This window comes from Cucurbita pepo, chromosome LG08, assembly GCF_002806865.2.
Source record: "Cucurbita pepo subsp. pepo cultivar mu-cu-16 chromosome LG08, ASM280686v2, whole genome shotgun sequence".
Taxonomy (NCBI): Eukaryota; Viridiplantae; Streptophyta; class Magnoliopsida; order Cucurbitales; family Cucurbitaceae; genus Cucurbita; species Cucurbita pepo.
The window spans coordinates 7,171,915-7,196,069 of NC_036645.1; the positions used below are offsets into that span (position 1 = coordinate 7,171,915).

The 24,155-nt window shown below is 38.3% G+C and overlaps 4 protein-coding genes across 4 annotated transcripts; 1 reads left to right on the forward strand and 3 right to left on the reverse strand.

Moving 5' to 3' along the window:
* The first annotated feature begins 780 nt into the window (after nucleotides 1-780).
* On the forward strand, nucleotides 781-6,775 carry LOC111800888 (N6-adenosine-methyltransferase MT-A70-like). Its single transcript, XM_023684790.1, has 7 exons — nucleotides 781-2,078; nucleotides 2,443-2,541; nucleotides 3,577-3,660; nucleotides 3,829-4,184; nucleotides 4,352-4,568; nucleotides 5,839-5,918; nucleotides 6,326-6,775. The coding sequence occupies exons 1-7, from the start codon at nucleotides 846-848 to the stop codon at nucleotides 6,600-6,602; spliced, it is 2,346 nt and encodes a 781-aa protein (XP_023540558.1). The 5' UTR covers nucleotides 781-845; the 3' UTR covers nucleotides 6,603-6,775.
* A 291-nt stretch (nucleotides 6,776-7,066) lies between these two features.
* Nucleotides 7,067-8,286, reverse strand: LOC111800890 (mavicyanin). The gene is made up of 3 exons (XM_023684792.1): nucleotides 8,201-8,286; nucleotides 7,726-7,976; nucleotides 7,067-7,642 (listed from the first exon to the last, which is right to left on the reverse strand). The coding sequence occupies exons 2-3, from the start codon at nucleotides 7,916-7,918 to the stop codon at nucleotides 7,230-7,232; spliced, it is 606 nt and encodes a 201-aa protein (XP_023540560.1). The 5' UTR covers nucleotides 7,919-7,976; nucleotides 8,201-8,286; the 3' UTR covers nucleotides 7,067-7,229.
* A 125-nt stretch (nucleotides 8,287-8,411) lies between these two features.
* Nucleotides 8,412-9,775, reverse strand: LOC111800889 (2-keto-3-deoxy-L-rhamnonate aldolase). Its single transcript, XM_023684791.1, has one exon. It carries the CDS (start codon nucleotides 9,660-9,662, stop codon nucleotides 8,580-8,582), a length of 1,083 nt encoding a protein of 360 aa, XP_023540559.1. The 5' UTR covers nucleotides 9,663-9,775; the 3' UTR covers nucleotides 8,412-8,579.
* A 1,113-nt stretch (nucleotides 9,776-10,888) lies between these two features.
* LOC111800891 (serine/threonine-protein kinase 4 homolog B-like) lies at nucleotides 10,889-23,468 on the reverse strand. Its single transcript, XM_023684793.1, has 21 exons — nucleotides 23,085-23,468; nucleotides 21,556-21,810; nucleotides 21,313-21,437; nucleotides 21,187-21,231; nucleotides 19,741-19,822; nucleotides 19,570-19,638; nucleotides 18,724-18,894; nucleotides 18,587-18,652; nucleotides 18,104-18,172; nucleotides 17,922-17,984; nucleotides 17,476-17,825; nucleotides 16,066-16,202; nucleotides 15,249-15,343; nucleotides 15,140-15,178; nucleotides 15,004-15,060; nucleotides 14,406-14,507; nucleotides 14,239-14,290; nucleotides 14,079-14,134; nucleotides 12,327-12,391; nucleotides 12,152-12,203; nucleotides 10,889-11,518 (listed from the first exon to the last, which is right to left on the reverse strand). Exons 1-21 carry the CDS (start codon nucleotides 23,256-23,258, stop codon nucleotides 11,450-11,452), a joined length of 2,193 nt encoding a protein of 730 aa, XP_023540561.1. The 5' UTR covers nucleotides 23,259-23,468; the 3' UTR covers nucleotides 10,889-11,449.
* Nucleotides 23,469-24,155: the final 687 nt, after the last annotated feature.

Here is a 24,155-nt window from a genome sequence, read left to right on the forward strand (position 1 = left end):
ACAGCGGTGGACTGGGCTTGGGCTGTTACATGGATTGTGAGATTCTACGTCGGTTTGAGAGGGGAGCTCAGAAGGAAAAACCCAAAAAAGACAATATATGCTAGCTGTGGACTGGGCTTGGGCTGTTACATGGATTGTGAGATCCTACGTCGGGTTGAGAGGGGAGCCCGGAAGGAAAAGCTCAAAGAAGACAATATCTGCTAGCTGTGGACTGGGCTTGGGCTATTACATGGATTGTGAGATCCTACGTCGGTTTGAGAGAAGAACGATGCATTTCTTGTAAGGGTGTGAAAATCTCTTTCTAGTAGACGCGTTTTAAAATTGTGAGGTTGACACGATATGTAACGGGCTAAAACTTGAGAGGGGAACGATGCATTTCTTATAAGGGTGTGGAAATCTCTTTCTAGTAGACGCGTTTTAAAACCATGAGACTGACACGATATGTAACGGGCTAAAACAGACAAAAAAAAAAAGATTTTTCGATCCACAACCAATATTTATTATTCGAGCCTTGTCAAATTCCCTCGGCTTAAACTCGAGCGGGTATGAAACCTTCAAGTTGATCGTGTGGGGTCAAACCAGAGATCGTGAATCCTCGCTCGTCCCTAACTCCAAACTTGCATCGAATAATTTTTTTATTAAAAAATTCTAAAAATTATATAATATACATTATAAATTTTTTTTTTTTATATTTTTAAAATTAATGTATTTAGAGATAATAATCTTATATTTATAAATTTAATTTATTTAGTTTTTATGTATTTTGTATATTTAATTTAAATATGGAACAATTTCTTCTCCTTCGGGTGTGGTCTTCTTCCATTGGAGATCAGAGCTGAGAATCAATGGAAACCCAATCAGAAGCCGCAGAAGAAAGCATAGCGAGCATCAAAGACAAGCGTCAGCAACTCGAAGCTCGCATTGTAGCCCAACACACGAACCACTTGGAGCTTCTCTCTTCTGTTCAAGCTCAAATTCCTGGTATTGTTTCTTCTCTCGATCTCTCTCTCAAGCTCGTATCCTCCTTCAATGGCCGCTCGTTTACTCCCACACCGGTTCTCCCTGAACCCAAGAACAAACCCTCTAAATACCCTTTGTCGAGTAGTGACGCTATGCTCCATAAATCCCGCCCTAATCTTCTTCCGTCAGGAGAAGCGAAACTCGCGATTCAGAAGAATCGGAATGCGAAGTCGTATCCGGAATTGAATTCCGATCGTAAGCGAGTTCGCCAGCCTGATGGCGGGAAATTTTCGATTGACGATAGTAGAAGCCCTTTGTCGGTTGTGCGGTCGATGGTGGCGGTTTGTTTACTCGAACGGGTTCATTTTACGGCGATTGATTCTTCGACGGTGTTGAGGAAATTGGAGAATGATCAGAAGGCTACGGCGGCGGAGAAGGCGGCGTTGCGGGAATTAGGGGGAGATTCCGGTGCGATATTGGCGGTGGAGATGGCTTTGAGGTCGATGGCGGAGGATAACGGCGGGGTTGAATTGGAGGAGTTTGTTGTGAGTGGGAAGTCTCGAGTGATGGTGTTGGGGATTGATCGTACTCGACTTATGAAGGAATTGCCCGAGAGTGCTGATTTTCAGACGCAGGAATCGAACGCGGGAGAGGGTAATTCCGGTCATAATCAGAACCAGCAAGTGGTGAGTGGTGGTGGTGTGGATGTCAATGGCGGAGTCTTTGGGATGGGAGGGCCAATGCCGAGGCCGATGCCGGAGATGTGGATGGGGCCTGGAGACCCCAATATGCAGGGACTATCACCCATGTTTCCGGGCAGTGGACCTGCAGGGTCAATGGCTGGAGGAAGGGGTGCCCCTAGGATGATGGGAATGATGGGGATGCCTAGAGGGATGGGACTCCCCCCATTGCACAGGCCATTGATGGGGCCAAATGTGCCCATGGGTGGCCCCAATTCAATGCCGCAGAAGCCTAAATCTGAGGAGGATGACATGAACGATCTCGAAGCCTTGTTGAACAAGAAGTCGTTTAGAGAATCACAGAAGTCGAAGACTGGTGAGGAGCTCTTGGACCTAATTCACCGCCCAACTGCCAGGGAAACTGCTGTGGCAGCAAAGGTATAATCTAGATTCATCACTTGTTTTCTGTGGCTTGGATTCAAATTTTGCTATGATTCTATCGTTTATGTTAGCTAGTCCTTGGTTATTGTTTGAAAAGTATATACATAATCTACGTTCATGGCTTCTTTTCTGTGGCATGGATTCAAATTTTGCTATGTTTCAGAGGTCCGTGGCTTTAAACTTTTAAGCACACATAGATTGCTTGAAATATGATGTAAATAATTTGTTCATGGCTTAAATTTTGCTATGTTCTTGTCATTTCTGTATGAGTTCTTAGTTTTATCATTTGCTAACCTGATATATCATTATATAGCAAGGAATGCCCGTATTGCAATTCACAATTTCTTAATTTGTTCTCCAGTTTAAAACTAAAGGTGGTTCACAACTGAAAGAATACTGCTCATCCTTAACAAAAGAGGACTGTCGGCGTCAATCTGGCTCTTACGTCGCGTGTGAGAAGGTTCGTACAAACTCTACTGTGAAGTGTAGACAATAATTTGCTTATCATATAAGTGACATGTTTCCATTTTCCAAGATCTTGATTCATGGTGTAGTTGCACTGAAATTTATTCTCAAATTAATGCTGTAAAAGCTGATTCTGGTTAGTTTTTGCTTTGTGAAGAAACGGATTAGATCATTAGAATAGCATAACTGGCTTGTATTAAAGTGAACTGCTACTTTTCCATGCAATCTCCCCCCTCTCTTGGTTTTGTTATACTTAGTTCTTTTAGACGTTTTTAAAATATCTTCGAGAAGATTACCATGGAATCCTTTATTTTCTCTGTACCTATTTCTCATGTTTTGGGTTATTATCACAACATATCAAATAGAATTAACATAGAAGAATTACAAGTAATGTAGTTTTGAGTTTATAAATCATAACTATAGTTTGTTGGATGATGAAAGTCCCACGTTGGCTAATTTAGGGAATGTTCATGGGTTTATAATCAAAGAATACTCTCTCCATTGGTATGAGGCCTTTTGGGGAAGCCCAAAGCAAAGCCATGAGAGCTTATGCTCAAAGTGGACAATATCATACCATTGTGGAGAGTCGTGTTCATCTAACATAGTTGAGATATTATTGGCTCAGTCTATTTTTCCGAGGCAAAGGTCAAGTTGGTGGGCAGATTGATCTAAGTTTAAGTGGTGTCGAGACGAACCATACTTATACTGTGTAAATCGTTATGCTGTTAGCTTTCAAGACCTATGGCTTTGCTTAGTTTATCCTTGTGAAGAAGTCCCAAAAACATATCTTTTAGTTGAGTCAGGAAAGCCAATATCTTAGTCGGCTTCTGCAATGAACTGGGACTGAAGGTGGCCTGTGCCCTCTACTTTTAATGAGAAAAAAATAAACTGAGAATTGATGACCAATTTGTTTGTTCTTATTTAAGTTTGAACTCTCCCACTTATTTCACTTATAAAATGTTTCACATTGTTGTACTCGTCACGAAATGAATAGATTAACTTCACTAATTATTACCTACAAACTTTACAGGTTCATTTTCGACGAATCATTGCCCCACATACTGACATCAATCTTGGTGACTGCTCTTTTCTTGATACCTGTCGGCACATGAAGGTAAACATTTATGTTATGAGGATCGTCTAGTAATGAAATATCAACACACTTACTTTTTGTGTCGGGGCACTCCTTCCCCCAACTCTCGCACATACACACAATATATGGGGGCCTGAGAGGTCCATTGGTTAATGTGTTAATGATGGTACTACATTGCATTTTCTCCAGACATGCAAGTATGTCCATTACGAACTTGATCCAATTCAAGATGTGCCACCTATGCTAATGGGAGCTGGATCTGTTGCTCCTCCCAAACAACTAAAGCCTCAGCGAGCTGAATATTGTTCGGAGGTAGAACTTGGTGAATCACAATGGATTAACTGTGACATTCGTAATTTTAGAATGGACATTTTGGGGCAATTTGGAGTGATTATGGCAGATCCACCGTGGGATATCCATATGGAATTGCCTTATGGAACAATGGCTGATGATGAAATGCGCAATCTCAACGTTCCTGCGCTACAGACCGATGGTCTGATTTTTCTTTGGGTCACTGGGCGTGCAATGGAACTTGGAAGAGAATGGTGTGTGCTCAGTTCTTATTGCCTGTTGGCTATAATAATTGTATAATATGTTCTTTCTATTTGTATTCAAAATTATGTACAATCATTAATGTGTTGCTGAGATGCTAATAATGTGCTGAATTTTTATCTTTCATTTGGTTCACAAGCATATTACTTTGCCTTTGCAGTTTAGAACAATGGGGCTACAAGCGTGTTGAGGAGCTTATATGGGTTAAGACAAATCAACTTCAAAGAATTATTAGAACAGGGCGGACGGGCCATTGGCTCAATCATAGTAAGGAGCATTGCCTTGTTGGAATAAAGGGAAATCCAGAAGTTAACAGGAATATTGACACAGATGTTGTTGTTGCGGAGGTTCGAGAAACAAGTCGTAAACCGGACGAGGTTAGTCTATCTCTCTCTTGCAAAACCTCCCCATCTGTTATTTCAAGCTCACTTGGAATGTTGTGATAGAACCCAAATATGTTGGAACATAAAAAGTAATCCAACGACAATGTTACTCCATGAGTATGCGAGGACTTGGAACCTCCGTCTTTTGAGTGGCCACCCACTCCTAATTCCTAAAGTTACTAATCAATGCCTACCTTCTGGGAGATCCACATCGGTTGGAGAGAGGAACGAAGCATTCCTTATAAGGGTGTGGAAACATCTCCTTGATAGACGCGTTTTAAAACCTTGAGGGGAAGCCCAATAAGGACAATATTTGCTAGTAATAGGCTTGGGTTGTTACAAATGGTATCGGAGCTAGACACCGAGCGGTGTGCCAGCGAGCACGCTGGCCTCCAAGGGGGGTGGATTGTGAGACCCACATCGGTTGGAGAGGGGACGAAACATTCCTTATAAGGGTGTGGAAACTTCTCCCTAACAAGCGCGTTTTAAAACTTTGAGGGGAAGCTTGATAAAGAAAGCCCAAAGAGGACAATATCTGCTAGCGGTGGACTTGGGCTATTATACCGTCATTCCTTCTCGTCCTTCCTTTTATTTATAACAAGTCCCCGCTAATCACTTCTTAGCTATTACTATCCATTTTGATAGGAGTTCAAAATATTGGGCAGGACACTGGTAATTTTTTTTCTGTTTTCCCTTCTCATTTGAGCGATCGGGTTACAAAAAATTGCATCATGCTCTAGTATGCTGCAGGAGCAGTGTTTTCATTTTTTAGTGTTTGAAATGCTACATACACTAAAGTGCAAAAACCTTTTAAGAGTTGAGCACGAAGGCAAAAGGAAGGAACTTTATGGGGTGCACAATAGTAAAACATAGCTAAATTTTTGTTTATGAAAGAAAAAAATATATATATATATGTAGTAATATGGATAACAGGATACAAAAAGTGAAAAGCGAGAATTTTTGGGACATATTTCTTTACTTTTGGAACATTGAGCTTCTGTACCCTCAAATAATCACACCTGATAACTGCTTTATCATAACATTTGGTCAACATGAAAACATTATATAAACAGTGATTTCAAATCCCGAGGTTCAGTGTACTCTGACAACTTTACGTAAGGCAGGATAATAAGTCCTAGTAGTTGCCCTTGTGACCACTATGCCAATTCATCATCAAAACCCTCCATAGGAGTTCCACATGCTTCATATTCATGTTTGTTTGATTCTCTTTTATCAGTTCAATAATGAGAACGTATCATTGCAGATGTACCCTTTGCTTGAGAGGATAAGTCCAAGAACAAGAAAGCTAGAATTGTTTGCTCGCATGCACAACACTCATGCAGGGTATGTTTCAGTTATATTATCATTACTATTTTCCTTTCATGAAGGCTTCAAACGAGAGCATTTTTCAAAACATAGAAACTATACCTTGCATTATGATCCACAAAACTTGTGAATAATTATTTATATACTAACGAAATCGATAAATCTGAAATTACTTGTTCCTTTAACAAATGTATTTACAAAATGGTGGCTGCTGGTGTTTTGTGAGTAAATTATGTATATGCACGACGAAACCGATAAATCTGAAACTAATTGTTCACATTTCACAAATGTGGTTACGAAATGGTGGCTGCTGGTGTTAATAGATTCGTTTCTGCATCGAGTTTGATATTATCATGGCTCCTTTAACATGCACATCTAGATGATAATGTCACCATATGATGATTCTTTGTTGAATTGTTTTTCAGGTGGATATCTCTTGGTAATCAATTGAATGGAGTGAGGTTGGTTGATGAAGGACTAAGAGCAAGGTTCAAGGCTGCATATCCGAACGTCGAGGTCCAGCCAGCGTCCCCTCCAAGGGCTTCCATGGAAACTGATTCTGGGGCTGCCCAACTCAGGAGTCCCTTCGCAGGATCAGAATCAAAGGCAGCTTATGGGAACCCTACTACGATTCCTGAGGTACAATATGCAGTGGCTACCCCAGATAAAGCCATTGCAGTAGGAGTTGACACGGCTAACTGAACCAAATCGCTCTAATCTATATATTACATGAGCTTTTGCATTGGTTCTGTATTGTTTTGTTGCTTGATTTGCGTCTGTAAGTTTCATGTTTTTTCTTATGTTATGTTCCTATATTTACATGCAGTAGGTGAAATGAGAAACACAATTTTGAATAAGATGAGACAATTTTGTGACTCCTTTGTCCACAAAAACTTTCTTGAATTTAATATGCCTCAAGAAGAAACACCTCGAGTTCACATGCTCTGAGTTGGGTCGGGATTCCTGGTAAAGATGGATAATGTGGCGAGGAGTGACCTTCCCGACCCCGAAGAAAAGGGACGATTGCAAGCAAAACAAATTTATGGAGTGATTAAATATGTCGGTTAATTTAGAAACGAAGTTGAGATACCCATGTTGTGAGTATTAGGTGGCTGGCATATGAAAATTAGAACTGACACGACCAAAACTACAGGGCCGCCTGAGAATTTTACACCTGAAAATCAGAGCCATTTCTTATAGGAAACACCATTAAACAACACAGATGAATTCAATTCATCTAAGAACACAACAACGCAGGGATAATAATTGTGAAAAAGAATTCATTTCTCAAACCATTATAACTCAATGAATCTCAATATATGAACGAACTCATTGGCTCAGAATCAAAAGCCCAGCAAAAGCAGCAGCAACCAAGGCAGGAAAAAATGAGATTTTTGTTGACAAAGAGGAAGAAGAGGAGGAGGAGCTGGAGTTGGCCATGGGAGCTGCTGGGATTCCACCAAAAACAGTGGGGTAAGAGGGAGAGATTTCAGGAAGTGCACCATCAGAAGATGGAGCGCTTGCAGAAGAACCATTTCCAGAAAGCACAGAGATATGAAGCTTCTGATTCTTCTCACAGTGGCCTGCAACTCCACTGGTGAAGAACAGATCCCCATAAGTAGTGATATTGAAAACAGAGTTACCATCTTTCATGGACAAGATTGGATTCTTGAGATTGCAGCTGTTGTAAGATTCCTTTGTAACTTGAATCACTGAATCTTGGCTTGGTGGATACAAGAACACTGCAACACACCGCCATGGAAATCAGAAATCAAAGCAGCAGCAACAGCAGATTTAAGAGATGAAGAAAAACAAATGCACTTACTCAGAGAATCACCAATCTGTAAAGAGTGATATTTAGACCAATACATATAGATCTTTGGATTTTCAGAAGTGGGAAGACCCCAAGAATCCAAATCTCCAACTTTGTACTGATAGCAGATTACACTATGGATCTGCAACAAAATCACAACATGCTGAAGAAACCTAAATCTAAGAAAGCTCTCAAGAATCGCCATAAGAGCTTGTCTCAACCCACCACCGCCACTTTTTTTGCCTCCCCTTCCACAAATCTACCTGTTTCTTGACAGCCAAAGAGGACCCTTTTAAAAGAGGACGTTTTTACATCACAGCTTGCTGCTGTCAAGTATGGCAGCAGACATAGCATGAGCAAAAAGGCCACAAACAGAAGGGGTTTTACCACAATGACCCCACTTCTGAAACTCCTAGCTTGATCTATATAATGTATTTCAGTTTGACTATAAAAATTCAGAGGGCTAAGATGGGAAAATGAGACAAACATTGATCAATGATGGCACGTGATTCTGACCAATGGGAACAGAGAGTACCAAGGCCAACCTGTCTCCTTTCACATGGCCTAAGGATATTATATAGCAATATAATTATGAATCCTGTAGCAAGATCAAGATGTAAAAGTAAAGGCACAGAGAAGTCAAAAACTAAGAACTGAGGCAAAGATCCAGCAGAGAAGAGGAAAAAGGACACTGAAAATGTCTGTACAAACAAAAATGGAAAGCATTAGAAAGTGCATAACCATATATGAGCACAATTCATGGATACCCACATCAAGAATTGCATTTCCAAGCTCTACTTATGTACTAGAAAGAACAAGAAAAGAGGCAAAAAGATAAAGCATATTGTGAAAAAGGATAAGTTTCTTCATTCGCTCCAGTACTTATCTTCTTCATCCTCTTCCTTGTGAGTAAGAGGCTGATCCAAATCCTCAGAGTCTTCCATTTCGCTCATTCTAAACTTCCTCACATCCTCAACAGCAGCAGTTCTAAACAAACCAATATCAACAGCGCCAGAAATCATCTGATATCCACGCTTCCTCATGTCAATTGGCCCATCATGAGGCATTGAAAACCCACATAAGAAGGCTCCCTTCTCACCATTTTTAGTTTTGCTCTCCAAAACAGCCTTTTCTGCCTTTCTCATCATTTCTCTAACCTTCTTATGTCCAGGGTCCCATAGATATCCCATGCTTCCACTCATGTCTAATGGCCCCATTTGAATGCAATCAACCCCATCCACTTCCATTATGTCATCTATCTTCTTCACCGCTTGTTCAGATTCAATCTGACACATAATCAGCAATTCGTCCTCGTAATTTGTCAAATACCCTTCGTCAATGCCGTATTTCGATGCTCTAACCACTGGATGGGCTGATCCACGGACTCCGGCGGGTGGGAATCTGCAATATGAAACAGCTTTTTTGGCTTCTTTGGACGAATCGATCATTGGAAACATGATACCCTGCGGTCCTAAATCTAGGGCCTTCTTGGCCCAGGCGGCAGTGCTCTCAGGGATCCGGAGAATGGCTGGAGTTTGAGTGGCGGAGAGGGCGCGGAGACAGGGGAGGGCATCGGAGATTCCGCCGTAGCCGTGCTCCATGTCGACGACGACGAAATCGTAGCCGGAGAGACCGGCGATCTCGGCAAGAGTGGGGGAGAAGGAGAGGAGGAAGAGACCGTAGAGGGTTTCGCCATTGCGGAGACGGGACTTCAATGTTGGATTTAAGGAAAGCGAAGGGGCGGCGAAAGAACTCGAGGAGTCAATGGGAGATGGAATTGAGGGTTTAGAGGAGGAATTGGAAGCAATGGGGAAAAGGGTCCGGAAAGGAGAAGAGGATTTGGGGAATGGAGGAGCGAAGGAGAAGGAGAGGGATTTGGCGGTGGGGTGAAGCCTGGAAGAAGAGAGGAATGGAGAAGTAAGGGTGAAGAAAATTGAAGAAGCCGCCATTGTTGGAGGAGCAGAGCAGAGCAGAGCAGAAGGAGATCAGTTTGAGATGAGGAAGGAAGAGCAAACTGTAGATGAAGAAGATGAGTTTGGTTTAGGGTTTTATTTTTTTAAATATTTAATTTTATTATTTTATTATTATTGTTATTTTGCTGAGAGATCATCCCTCCATAGTCATTAAGGTTCATGGGTTTAAATCTTAAATGATTTAAATTATTATTTTTTTAAATAAAGTAAAATGTTAATATATAAAATATTTATTTATTTTTAAATATTAAATTAAAATTTGTAATTTGAAATAGTTTTTCCTAGTTAAATAAATATGTCAACAAAACTAGATGAGACCCCTTTTCGTTCGTCAACTAACAGTCCGAAAACCTTTTAAAACAGTCTCCTATGGGTAACCGCTAAACTGTCAGTTGATCAAATAGAAACTAATCCTCAAACTCGAGAATAAAAGTGTAATTAACCTGTGTCTATTCAAGCACCTTGCGTCCTTGAACCGATAACCATCTTTCGGCTAACCTAGCCTCCTCCGTCCCTCGGGACCAACAAGGGGTAGTACAGGAATATTCACCTGTTGTCCATCGACTACGCCTTTCGGCCTGATCTTAGGCCCTGACTCACCCTCCGTGGACGAACCTTGCGGAGGTCTTTTGAACAAGAAGATTAGTAAAATAATTGTTTATAGGGTTCCAATACCGAACAAATTCAAGTGTTTTGACAAAGCTCAATGACAACACAACAATATATTAATACATATTACATAATCAATCTAAGCATAACTAAGTTGATTAAGATATATACCCTCAACTAAAAGGTGAAAGCCAAAGATTTGAATTACCAGTAATCCTGCCCTCATCTGTTTCGTGGCCGTATGCTTTGAGGCATCTTTTGGTACGAGTAAATTACAGATCTACAATGATAAATGTACGAAGAAGCCACACCTGCGAGCTGAAATGCAAATAAGTAATGAATAATACCATGGGATGCGTAGTAATTTTGAACTCATCCACCTCCCAGTTTCAAATCAACATTATAAGTTGGATGTATTCCTTCTAAACTTGTTTGTATACAACAAGCATGTTGAATAGTGAAGGGAATGATCATGGGTTTATAATCAAAGAATACTATTTTCATTGGTATGAAGCCTTTTGGGGAAGCCCAAAGCAAAGCTATGAAAGTTTATGCTCAAAGTGAACAATATCATATCATTGTGGAGAGTCGTATTCATCTAACAAAGCACGGTTTATAATTTCAAGAGAGATAAGAGGGAGTGAGTATAGGTAGGTTGACACATACAAACAGAAAGGAAGAGTAGAAAAAGCCCCAGGCCAGCCTGCTTTTTGCAAGCTTCTTGTTTTGGGTCCTTGGAAGTAAAAATAATAATTCATTATTATTACATATGAACAAATAAATATAAATGTAGGAGGCCGATTCACAAACTTTTAAGGACTTTTTTTTTTTTTTTTTTCCATCTCATGGCCATCCAGACAATAACAAGATTAAAATTTGAGGGCTTACTGAGCAATATATGAGAGTTTTTTTGGCGATGATGGCCACTCTGGATCAGGGATCTCAACTGATCTTGAATTATGCCAACTTTGAAGAACCAGATGGAGAAAATTGATTGCTGGCTTTGTCTCAGCTACAGAGCTTATCAACACGCCAACAATCGACATTATCGAAAGAGTAGAACGTCCAAAAACAATTTACTGCTAAATTATTGCTCTCTCCCAGATGTATATAGTGGCGTACTTTACAGCATTCGTCGCACGGGACGTGCCCTTTCAGACGTTCTCTTCCCTCTTGATCTCGTTTTCTTCCTGACCAGATGCTGAGTTGAACTGCTCTTGTAACTGAAGGCCAAAAATTGAACATGAGTTTGTCAATGAGAAATGAAGTAGGCATCAATTTAATTATGCTAGGTGCAAGCTTGAAAGACGGGTTTATAAGCAAGCACAAGGGCAACAACACTTGGATCGGTTTTGGGTTCAGATGATGAAGGAGCTACTTTTCGGTAATCCGTGGTAGGAGTGGCAATGGTGGCGTCGACAATTTTTAAGTAAGCCCTGATACCAGATTGGAAATTTGGAAATAATGCTCTATGTTTCTTATTGCTAATCGAAGTACTAAGTTCTCTTAAATAGAGAGAAGAACACGAGATAGATATAAACTATGATGATTACAACAGCCCAACCTTATATGACCGGAGAAGTTAGGTGTGTTAGACGAACATGACTATCCACAATGGTATGATATTGTCCACTTTGAGCATAAGCTCTCATGGCTTTGCTTTAAGTTTCCCCAAAAGGCCTCACACCAATGGAGAGAGTATTCTTTGTTTATAAACCCATAAATTAGCCGATGTGGGACTTTCATCATCCAACAAGGTGAAACTAAATCAACTCTATAAATGCTAGGCAAGGTAAACAAGAAAACTAAAATGGTAAATACAAGTCAACTAGGAAGAAAGATCATGGACAACTCACTTGTATGTATTTCAACTTTTCAGAAGTCAACTCATAAGTCAAATGCGTCATTCTGGAAAGAAAAAGAGGGTCACAGATAAATATCCACTACAAATATGGTCTAATACATCTATAGAACTTTGTTGTTCATGGACATTCTGGAAAAAAATTCATAACAAAAGTCTAAAAAACTCACCTAGCTTGAAGTTCAGAGACTTTACGCATCAGTAAACGCTCTCTCTCAACCGCTGCTGTTTCGGCCTGCCAAAAGAGGATCTCTACATATCAAAAGGGTGAGGTTCTTTATACCTACCTATCCCCACTCGCACCAATTTTTCAATAAATTTCATTTGCCCTAGTTTCTACACATTCATTTTCTTGTTTGCAGTCGTATAATCAAGTTGAGGTTGCCACATTTATAAAAGCATATAAATGTAACTTCTTAAGATTTGTATGTCGAAGATCTCTTCAACTAATTGCATGAGGACAGGCATTATTTGTCAGTAGCTCCCTCAAATCACCACATCATATATATGTAGAAGTTCTAACAGTATTTAAAAATGCATTTATGAAAATCCAGTAAGAGACATACTTATATAAAAGAGAATATCATGCCAAATTAAATCTACAAAAACAAAGATGGTCTGAATTACAGCCCCATTTGAACAACTGAACACCATTACTTACAAGAAAAGTCCAAACAAAATGACTTTGAACGTAAAAACTGTGTTTTAGGTCAAATGAAAGAGTACTACCTACTAATCAACCAAATATTTTCTAGAAGCAATATGGTCGAACGTATACAAAGGAGCAGTAACAAAGCTCTCATATCAAACGACAAACAAATATTTTCGAGAAGCAATATGGCCTAACATATACAGAGGGGCAGAAATAAAGCTCTCATATCAAACGACAACCAAATATTTTCTAGACGCAATATGGCCTAACATATGCAGAGGAACAGTAAGAAAGCTCTCATATCAAACGAAAACCAAGGAGGTGTGATTTTCCGTAACCACAACTTACATAAGCAAATCAATGGTAAATCAGAACTAGAACTAAACAAGTGGTGAGGGATGAAGGGGAAAGAAAGGGAAAACAAAGCCTGTACAGAAAGAAAGCGTAAAGACTCGAGATAATGAGTTAAATAAGAAAAGCTTGCTTGTTTCTGTTTTCTTTTATTTCTTTCACCCTAAATAAGCCAAAAATATATTTAACAACAATAATCAATACGCGCAGGCAAGAAAATAAGAACACATTATCAAGGGAATAATCACGTCGAATAACATTTTTAGTTATTACAATTTGCATGAGAATATCAGCTACGGTTTTACACACATTTCTGAAGACAGTTTCGATTGGAATATTGAATATGTGCTAAGCAGTTGAAGCAACACATGTTCGTATGTGGACTCTAAAACGATAATATTAGAATGAGTTCTTGCCCTCTACAAGGCAGAACATGAATTTTCTGAACTCGGAGGCATACACAATAATAAACAAGACTACGATCCTGATTTCATTATAACAGAACAAAAAATCTAAACCAACTTAATGTTATCCAGCCATGTATAAGTTCTTTGTGAATGTATCAGCCAACTTGCACACGCCCCGAGTAATCTCATGAACAACTGTTTGACCCTCCTATATTTTGTTATCAGGAAACATATAGGATATCAAATCCTAGATAGGTAGTCATCATGGAAAAACTCATTCCTATTCACATAGTTCTTATTGACCACTAGGTCAATCCGTGGACAGTTGATGTATGGAGTTCACTTAAAATATCAGTTACAAGATAGAACTCAAGGACATAGAGGCACAACCTATAGAACCAGTCATAGAGCTACAATTTCTATCAATCACATACCCCAACTACCGGGTCAAAATGATAAGAGAACCAAGTATATATTTGAACGTATATAAAATGTACACTGATTGCACTTACACTTCCATTATTCTCCAAACTTCGAGGTAATGGAGGCAACTTTCCATTTTGAGTAGCTTGTATTTAGAGAGGGGGGAAAAGCATAACAGACACGTTAGGTAAAGAACCCTAATAATATAAGATGATCATGTCAGCCATCCTATAAAACCATTTTACTTACCATCAACCACGTCTGCTGTTTGTAAGCTATTCAATAAGTTCACTATAAGATCCTGGAATCAACAGAAAAGCTTGTTTCTTACAGCTGAATTTGACAACGAAATTCTTTGATGAAGGAATTTAGGAGACTGAGGGAAAAATTCAACCATAGCCTTAATGTTACTTTACCTGTTGAATTGAGGTCTGATGGAAAAGATTCTGAAGATGAGGCATAAGAATTGATGTGGGCATGTTGATGTTGCAAGCCTCCTTGGGGGGTTGGCTGACAGACTGAAAACAGAGAAATTAATATAATAAGAATAAACAAAGGTTTATTGATTCAATGACTGCCATGGAAACAAACCTCTGCCTATAGCCGATTCATACAGAAAGCATACAAAATAGAGTTTTTCTCTTTTTTTTTTTTTTTTTTTTTTTTTTTTTTTTTNGTATTGATGTATGGGAAAAAAAAAGTGAAGAAAGCCTGCAATCCAAGGGAGTTAACATTAAACTTTTCTAATTGGTTTTTTTCCTTTAAATTAAATAACCGAAACATATTCTAAATATTAAATGATGTTTATAGATAAACAACAAATATACCTTATGGCAGGTCTCCAAAGCAACCAACAAGAAAGCAAGAAAAAGAACAGGTTTACAAAAATAATTATCCAGGGAACAAATGCTGTATGATACTTGTAGACCAAAATCTAAAACATTTTTTGTCTAAAAGTACTTTTGCATTACAGTAATCATATGGAGACGAAGCAAGCAGGGACATTATCCAAACCTGCTTGGAATCAAATATCCAATCACCAACACTAGCCGACTTTCGTAGAGGTGAGTTCTGAACACACATCAATGTAACAGCATTCAGAAAATGAACATCAACTAACCCAGGTCATTAGCAAGAAATGATAACAAACCTGTGCAGACCGTCGTGAAACCGTGCTCAATGGAATATCCTAAGAAGCCATATTTCAAGTCAGTTCCAGACAGGTTGTATAAAAAATTAAAATTATTGTATAACCTTACCTTTACGAGATCTAGGTTCTCTGACGTCACTGAAAAACGCCCCTTAATTTGCACAAGATTAGCTTTTGATTTGTCATCCATTGAATCTCTATACCCTGTTGTTACAAGAGGAATAAAAATATACAGCGAGAAAATACAGGTGAAAGTATTATTTTCACGATATATAACAGTGTCACTGTATTATTCAAAACAAGAATAAAGTAGATAAAAATGAGATTAAGATGAGATCAAGATGCAAGCCATGCTATGCTTTAAACTGATTAGAGCCCAGGATCTATGTGATAGGCCCCAAAATATTTTGTCAACTTCAAAATGATTCCATCTATGAATCAGTTGGATGTATTCTCTTTAATCGAAAAGATTATGTTTCATTTAGCCAAAAAAGAAAAAAAAAAAAAAAAGGATTGAATAAATGTGATTCAATCTTGAGTATCAATTAAAAGTTAAATATGAGATCTTTAACACATCTAGTAAATAGCTATGGAAAGAAAAATAATCACAAACGAAGCTGCTTGATTTTTTCTAGTATTTTATCAGTGAGAATGAAAGTTTCTATTTCACTACAACAAAATTTAGAAGAAAAACTAGTTCAAGAAACAAAAACAACAGAACCTCAAAACAGGGTCAAATACGTTAAGACAACTTTAGCCACACTCCGCTGGCTCCTCATTCTAAATCATTATGTAGCGATGGTACAATTTTTTCCTTTTTTTTAATCACAAACTAGGCTTCCCTTACATACGAGAGCAACAGTAGAACAGTCTGGGTTTAATGGCATTTCCTAGTAAACAAAATGTTTATCAAGTGACCACATTACCTCCAGAAGGTTTTATGGGAGCTGATAGGCTGTTTGCTGAGGCACGGTTTGGCAGCATTAGTGGACCACTGAAGCTTGGAGCTTGCCGTGCTTCTCGACGATTTTTTTCAGTAGATGGTTGAATTTCAGATTCAAACCTAAAAATCAGCAACAACACAAATATCATTGCAACTGTTATTGCAAAAAACCAGCTCGAAACAATAAGTTACTTAATTCATGTAAAGGGTAATCAGTTCTTTTATCTCTTCTTGTTCCACCCAACCCTTGATCTGAATCAGGTAGATAACTATAGTTCAAAATTAATAACATGGCTTCACTAACAAAATATAAATCCTTTTTTTTTTTTTCCTTTTTCTTGTTGGGAAGGCCTGAAATTAATTCAAACGGAATACATTTTACCAATAAATTTTAAAAAGTGGCCTCTGCTTAAAAAGAAAAATTACAAAAGGGGGCCTTTACCAAAGAACTTTGAAGTTCTTCAGTCAAAAAAGGGATCAAAGACTCAAAGAGATTGATTTTGATAGAGAGGTCAAAACTGGATTCTCCTTCATTGCTACAGTGAAGGTAGGTCAGACAAAATTGTGTGGTTGCAAGAAAATTTGGGCTTCTCTTGCACATCTACCTCTGATAGCAAGATCCCAAGACTGAGTTTGCCTCCTACCAGGTTAATTTAGACTAGTAAGGGGCCAAAGAAAGTTAAATTTTTCCACGATGGTCCAAGGCGGAGCTGTTATTCTCATTCTCACTAAGTCTGCATCCATGTAAAAAGAACGAGATAATGATGAAGTTTGCTATGAGATGGTTTCACTAACACCATCGCCTCTCTAAATTTGTGGTGGCTTTCTGTACCCTAGAGATACTGCAGACTGGCTCACAAAGATTCCCTTGGTAGTGGCTAAACAACACCGCTAAAATGCTTTGCCATTGTGGTACTAAAACCTTTTAATAATGTCAATCAAAATTGAAATAAATGCAATAGTTTTTGAAGAAAGGCCGGTTGGGAATTGTTGGCATAATCATAGAAATAAGATCTTCCTCCTAACACTTCAACGCCATTATTCATATAGCACTATTTGGGTTTGGAGGAGGGATATGAAGATGATATCTGGCAGGAATGACAACAGATAAAGACTGTCGGGTATTTTACAAGAAAGCAAAAGGCTTGCAAAAAAGAAAAATCTTTGTTAAAATGAAAGCAAGATTCTCATGCGTTAATCCACATTTACTCTAGCACGAAAACATTCTATAATAAGTAGGAAGTACATTTCTATCATCATGCTTATGCAATGAGAAAAACAAGGTACCGTACAGGAGTGCATAAACATCACTCCTGCATACCAGCATCATCTCAAGAAGCAACATGAGAAAACAATGAGACTTACAAATACGAAACCATGAAAAAGTACAAACCTATCAGATCCTCGCACTCTTTCTGATAAAGAATGACTAAGCACAGTACCAGGTAGAAGTGGACCACTTTGAGTTTGACGACCTTTTGGCATTTGGGTTTTGGTTTTTCCTTGTACACTGTCTTGGCCAGATGTAGAAGCTTCTGCTTCAGTGCTAGTTCCATTTCTCTTCCATCCAGTTGTTTCTTGGAACCCAGCTTTCAGCATATCACCTTCCATAAAGTTTCCCTTTTTGTTCAAGCACTCCGCTTTTGGCAACCCCTGACCACTTGCCCCTACTCCATGTTCATCCTGAGATGATTCATTACATGAACTGAAATTCCTCAAACTAGATTGAGAACAAAAGGCATCCTGACAATTACAAAGAATACAAATGAGCACATCAAACGAATAGAATACTTAATGAACTCGCAGAAAGAAAAGATTGGAGTTGGTAAAACTCTAGACCTTAACATGACAAGTATTTATATTCTCCTCCTCGTCCATCATCTCTTCCATATCATCATTCACCTATTCATTAATATAAAAATCAATGACAGAACTCATATTCTCTAACAAAAGGCCTGTAATCGTAATCAATTTGAATTTGTAATATGATCCATAGCGCAGCAAGGAAAAGTGACATTTACCAGGGAAGCTTGGGCTTTCAAATCCTCAACATCAAATTTCCATGCGCTAACTCCTCGCTGGTACTCACTCTGGTGAAGGCAAGACATGATACATCCAGTAAAAAAAAAAAATTAAAGAAAAAGACTGTGCACGGTGTAAAAAGTATAAAGAACTCCCCTTTTTCTTGATTGAAAAAATTGGAGAATGTCTTAAATGTAATGGTAGAAAAGAATAGACAAAGAACCACCATGTAGGAACAACGAGAGTGATAACTAGGGTCATTGAATTGTCATGGCACAGACAATACCAACACTTCCCATAAAACCTTGCGAAAACGCAATTATATAGGATAGACTCCTCGAGTTAAAAATGAGAAGAAAGACCTCACCAAATATTATTCACGGACAACAGGAGCTATAAAATGAATTTACTTGAACAAGTAGACTGAACTGATTTATATGTATGTACATAAATAAAACAGAAGAAGAAGAAATATTTCCAACCTGTGATAATGCTTCTTGCTCTGCTGAAGGCATTTTCTTTAAGGCTAGCTGGGCAGCATCTTTAAGCTGAAACATTAATTAATCCATCAGATTAACAAAACCACGACATATTTGTTGTAAAGCAGTTAAGAGGTTACCAGCAGGTCCTTCACACGAAGTGAAAGAGGAGGCAAGTCAGCAAATAATTTCTTCAAAGAAAGCTCTGGAGGCTTAGCATTCTTGAAAAAGGAGTGCTTTAAAAGTTTCTCAGCTGTTGGCCTCTTGGATTGATCTTTCACCAGGCACATTGCAACCATTTCTTTAAAAGACTGATTACAACTGGAAATCCACTAATTAGAATACATCTATTGAACATTTACAAAGTACGATTCATGGCTTTGGTCCAGCAACTTTTAACCTTTTAATATGCAGAATACATTTATTAAACATTTACAAAGTACAATTCAGGGCTTTGGTCCAGCAACTTTTAACCTTTAAATGTGTAGAACACCTAATATGGAATTATTGGTAGTCTTGGATTAAAATGCAGAATTGCCGTAGGATGGAAGATAAAGCTATTCTTGAGTTCAAAGAGCATATATACAATAAAAAGTGAGCTGAAAGCCAGACTAGGTGCATATAAGTAGATGAATCAAAGCTACAAAAGACAGGAAGATAAATATCAAATTTTGTTTGTGGGCTGGGTAGGATCTCATTAGTCAGTCTTAGACCCTTAACAAATGCTTGAGCTTTAGAACATAGTAGCTAACTAGGCCTATATTAAAAATGTTGCATCACTGGGATGGTAAGCTACCCAAAACTGGTCAGCACAATCCCAAGCTCAAGAAAGCATATAGAGGAAATATATTCACACAAAAGCAACATTTTCTTGTAGGAATAAACTTTTCATCCATATATAACAGTATTTTACATAATAATATGACAGAGTAGTTGATTGGATAACTCCAGTCATGAGGGGAAAAAAACCAACGAAACACCAATACCTTAGAGAACTTTTTATCCCTATCATAATCCAGCCCAGGAGGAGCATTTTGTATGGTCATAAGAAGCACCTATCAGAAAAACAAGGGAAAAGGGGACGGAATAAAATGCAACTGTCAGACGAGATAGTAAGATATCGTGGGTAAAGCTCAGTTATGTATAAGTCAACATACCTTCATTGGAGGATATTTTGAAAATGGTGCATGACCATGAGCCAACTCCAATGCTGTAATACCAAAAGACCAAATATCGGCCCTGCATATAATGATGAAAGGCATATATGAGAGGTCTCCCTACATTATTTTTGGGAGTATTTGGTACTCGATGGTGAGGGAGGAGAAACGGGTAAACCCATGTTACCAATTTAGCATTGGCATCCAAAACACATGAAAAAAAAAATTGAACAAAATCTAATTACTACGTTTAACTCATTAGACGTTAATTATTCATTTTATAATAAGAAAGATTTAATTTCAAATTCAGCACAAGTAATTTATTCATCAAATATTGCTAAAGAACTCAATTCAACTTCATACAATTAATTACTTATTACAAATATTGTTATATTTTAGGCCATAAATAAATGAGAAATTTCAAAGATCTCATTCATATAGGACTCTTACACAAAAGAAAAATAATTATAATAATAGTTCATAAATACCAGCCAAGATCATTCTATTCCAGGCATCATATCTCAAGTTCCAAATTTCATTCTTAAAAACCAAACACTCCCTTACAGTTTTCTACTGAAACTGTCGACCATCTTTGCTTTGAACAAGTCAGGAAAATAGAGGTCCATTAATAAATAAATAAATAAAAGTTGCACAAGTACGAGACACGAATAGATCAAAACAGATTTCAAGGGCGTGAGGTAGAACTTTTGGTGGAGATTCTTAGACTGCATGAGAATGTTCATTTTCAAGGGAGTGAGATAGAAGACTTTGGGGACTCAAGCCATCTGCATTTTTTTTTTTTTTTATGAAATCATGTTTCAGAGAGTCATTATGCCCTAATCCTTTAAGCAAACAATGACCTAGTGAAGGTCATTTGGAAGGAAACTATTGGTGAGGAATCTTTGCTTTAGTGGCTGACAATATAGAAAGGTTCAATTACAATGTCCGAACTAGGCTCTAAATCCCTGTTGCTGTGTGCTTTACCTAAAAGATGCATAATCTCAAAATCACTTATTTTTTTTCAGTGTCCCATCAGTTTGAAATTTTGGTCTCTTCTATTATGCTCTTTCAGGGTTGGTGGGGTGCTTTGCTTTTCTGTCAAAGAAAACACAGCATTTGTTCTGCAGCCACAGGTTCAAGGGTGTCTATAACTTCTATAGGAGCAGGTGCATATAGGTTGGTTGCAACTTTTGTCTTATCAATGAAACTTTTGTCTTCACACACAAAATAACATTAAATAAAATTATTTGCCACGATGGGAATTGGGGAAGCATGTAATAACTGAAACAAACAGCATTCAATGCCCGAACACTGGGCATAAAAGGATCTAGAACTCTATAGTATGTCCTCAATAACATGAAACAAAAAACTATTAACTCATTGTGACAATAACCCTGGTAATTGTACGATAATATGTGATCTGCAGTCAATATCAGACAAACTCACTTGGAATTATATCCCGTTCCTGGTTGCAATACCTCGGGCGCCATCCTAAAATAAAGTTAAATAGGTAAATACTTAGGGATCAAAAACACAAGAAGGTTGAAAAGTATCCGCCTAAAAAAATCCTACCAGCATGGGGTTCCCACAAAGGTATTTCTGGAGCGCTGTCTATCACCTGTATCAAACATGCAAGCTGAAACACCAAAATCAGCAAGCTTCACAGCCCCATTACCATCGAGTAGTATATTTCCAGCCTGCAAACACAAATATTAAAAGAATAATAAAATAAGAACCTTCACAATGTACAGTTAAGGTTGAATGGGAAAAAGGAAAACACCAAGAGTTAATCTGAAAATTATGGTGTCAATGGACCTTCACATCCCGATGTATGTGTCCTTGTCGATGAAGGTACTCCAAGGCTTTAAGAGTTTCTTTCAGGACAGAACCAATAGCAACCTCTTCAAAGCCATCTGAGTATGCTGTCTTAATTAGGTGCAAACAAGAACCCTCTGCCATGAATGGCATGACAACCCAAAGGTTTCGGTCAACAACAAATGAACAATAAGCCCTTACGAGGTTTGGATGATCTATCAAACTCATTGTTTGAGCCTCCCTACGTATATCATCCTGTCAAAAGACAAGATCCTCTCTTATAATTAGACATAATGAAGTGTCACTAACTTAAAGTTGTTATAGTATCAATTAAACGAATTCTGAGTAAGCATTTAAAGCCTAAAACAAAAGTGGTTAAGAAAAAAAATCTGAGAAGGTAAACAGAAAAATATGAGAAACACAAAAGTGCCAAAAAATAACATTAAGAAACCACAATATAATAATCCATTGGTGCCAATGTTGAAAATACTGTGGTACGGAAGAAACCAGCATCCAACGTTCAAAAGACTGGGGACCCCGCATATCATTACCATTACAAAAAAGTATTTCACAATCAAGAGATGGGAGCCATGAGCACCTTTCGGTGCGCGCTACTCAATCTATTGTCTTATGACTTTGGGAGAAACTTGGGAAGGTTATTGATTATACCTTGGTTCAAGGCAGATGATAAGAGCACATTTCCCATCCTTTTTTTTTATTTTTTATTTTTGTTGATTGTTCTTACTTTTTTATNATTAACAAAGTTAGAGAAGCCAGAGGGAAACTTTCATAACTTTATCACTTTACAATAGCAAAAAATATAGAAACCATTCTATAGGGAACTGGGTTTGTTCTCTTTGATATGCTATTAACATAACATATTGACTAGGTTTCTACTATCTAGGATTTCTTGCAGGCTCGGTCAATAAATAAAGCCAGCCTTCAGGACAACTCCACGCCACCCCAATGCTAAAATCATTCAGTTCTTCAACCTGCTCATGAAAAATGGAGATATTGATCATCCCAAGCTTTCTTGACGCCATTTATCTCCCACATCCACTGCATATATTTTCACAGTAATCTTCATCTCTATCTACCTCAAGGCTCAAACTTTCCGGTGAGGTAAGTACCACAATTTCTAGTGAAATATTTGTTAAACCAAAAATTAGGCCCTCGTTCCTTGCTTGCCAATGTAGCGTGAATCAATCACGAAAATACGGAGCCGAAGAACAATTACACTGAAGTCACTTCAGTTTGTATACATAAACTAACCTAAAGCCAAAACACAAGTTTTCGTGTACAACAGTACCCATGTCACAAAATTTCTACCCGCAAAACTTGGGAAAAAACAACAAGCACCTCTGTAAGAACTCAAACCAATTAAATCAACAACAATTCAAACCCGATCTTTCACAAACACAAAATGAAAGGTCAATTAAACGATTACAGAAACACAAAATGAAGCCAAATTGACAAGAATTCAAAGCAGAAACAAGAGAAGAGCATCAAAGCAAGAGTGGAAAACTCACTAGATTACTATTACAGCGATCAAGATCCAAACACTTAATGGCAACAACTTCATTGGACGGAGTATAGATCGCTCGAAAAACCGTGGCACTAGCACCATAACCAATCTCTTCAAGAAGCTTATAATCGGTGGAATTGGCGCTGTAAGTCCTTTGCCGACCTCCCATCCTTCCCATAACCTAAAGAGCAGTTGACAAGCAGAAAAAACTCCAACCGGAAAACCACTGTAGAGTAGAAAATCAGTGAAAAGGAGTTGTCCAGAGGTGTGGCGATAGAGCAATCGGGTCGTTGACCGCCATTAGAAGCGGTAGAGAGAGAAAGAGGAAGAGAGGAGAGAGAAAGAGAAGCAGAAGATGTGGGGGTGAAGGTGCAGAGAGAGAGAGAGAGAGTTAAAGGGTGATGACGTGGCAACGGCCCACAAAAGAGCAAAGGAAAATGGCATTCTTCAAACCAGCAGCCCATTGGTGATGCCAACCAAAGTCTTTCCAAAGTACTAATTCTAAATAGTTCCTTCCATGCTTTCCTTCTCCCTTTTGTCTTAAATTATTGCCCTTCCATCGTTCAACACATCGTATTATCGACTCAAAAGCTTATAAGTTAATGTATCGTAGATCAACGGGTCGGAGTAGAGATGTTTATTTAATCTACCGAGTAGGAACCAGCCCCAAATAGGACGGAGATTCTTCGTTTAAACAGGGAATAGAAAAGGGAGTGGAGAGAGATTTCTCCACGTTGGATAAAATGGGTCGGGAACGCCCCGTCCCCGCCCCGTTTTAAATAGAGACATAGAGAATTTTCACAGGATGGAGAATGAAATAGGTGGTTGAGATGGGGACGGGAAGCCTCTACCCTGTTGGACATCTCTAGGTTAAAGGCTCGAAATGACTCATTTTTCAATATTGTTTCTGGTCGTTAGCATTAGGTTGAGATGCGAAAGGAATAAGAGAAAAGGCCTTTGGTTTATGACGTTATTTTGTCAATGTTTTTATCTCTTTGGTTTTGACCCGTTGCCTCTTGAAAATGTCATTATTACTTTTAATTTTATTCTTTTTACAAATGACACTTTTTATTTT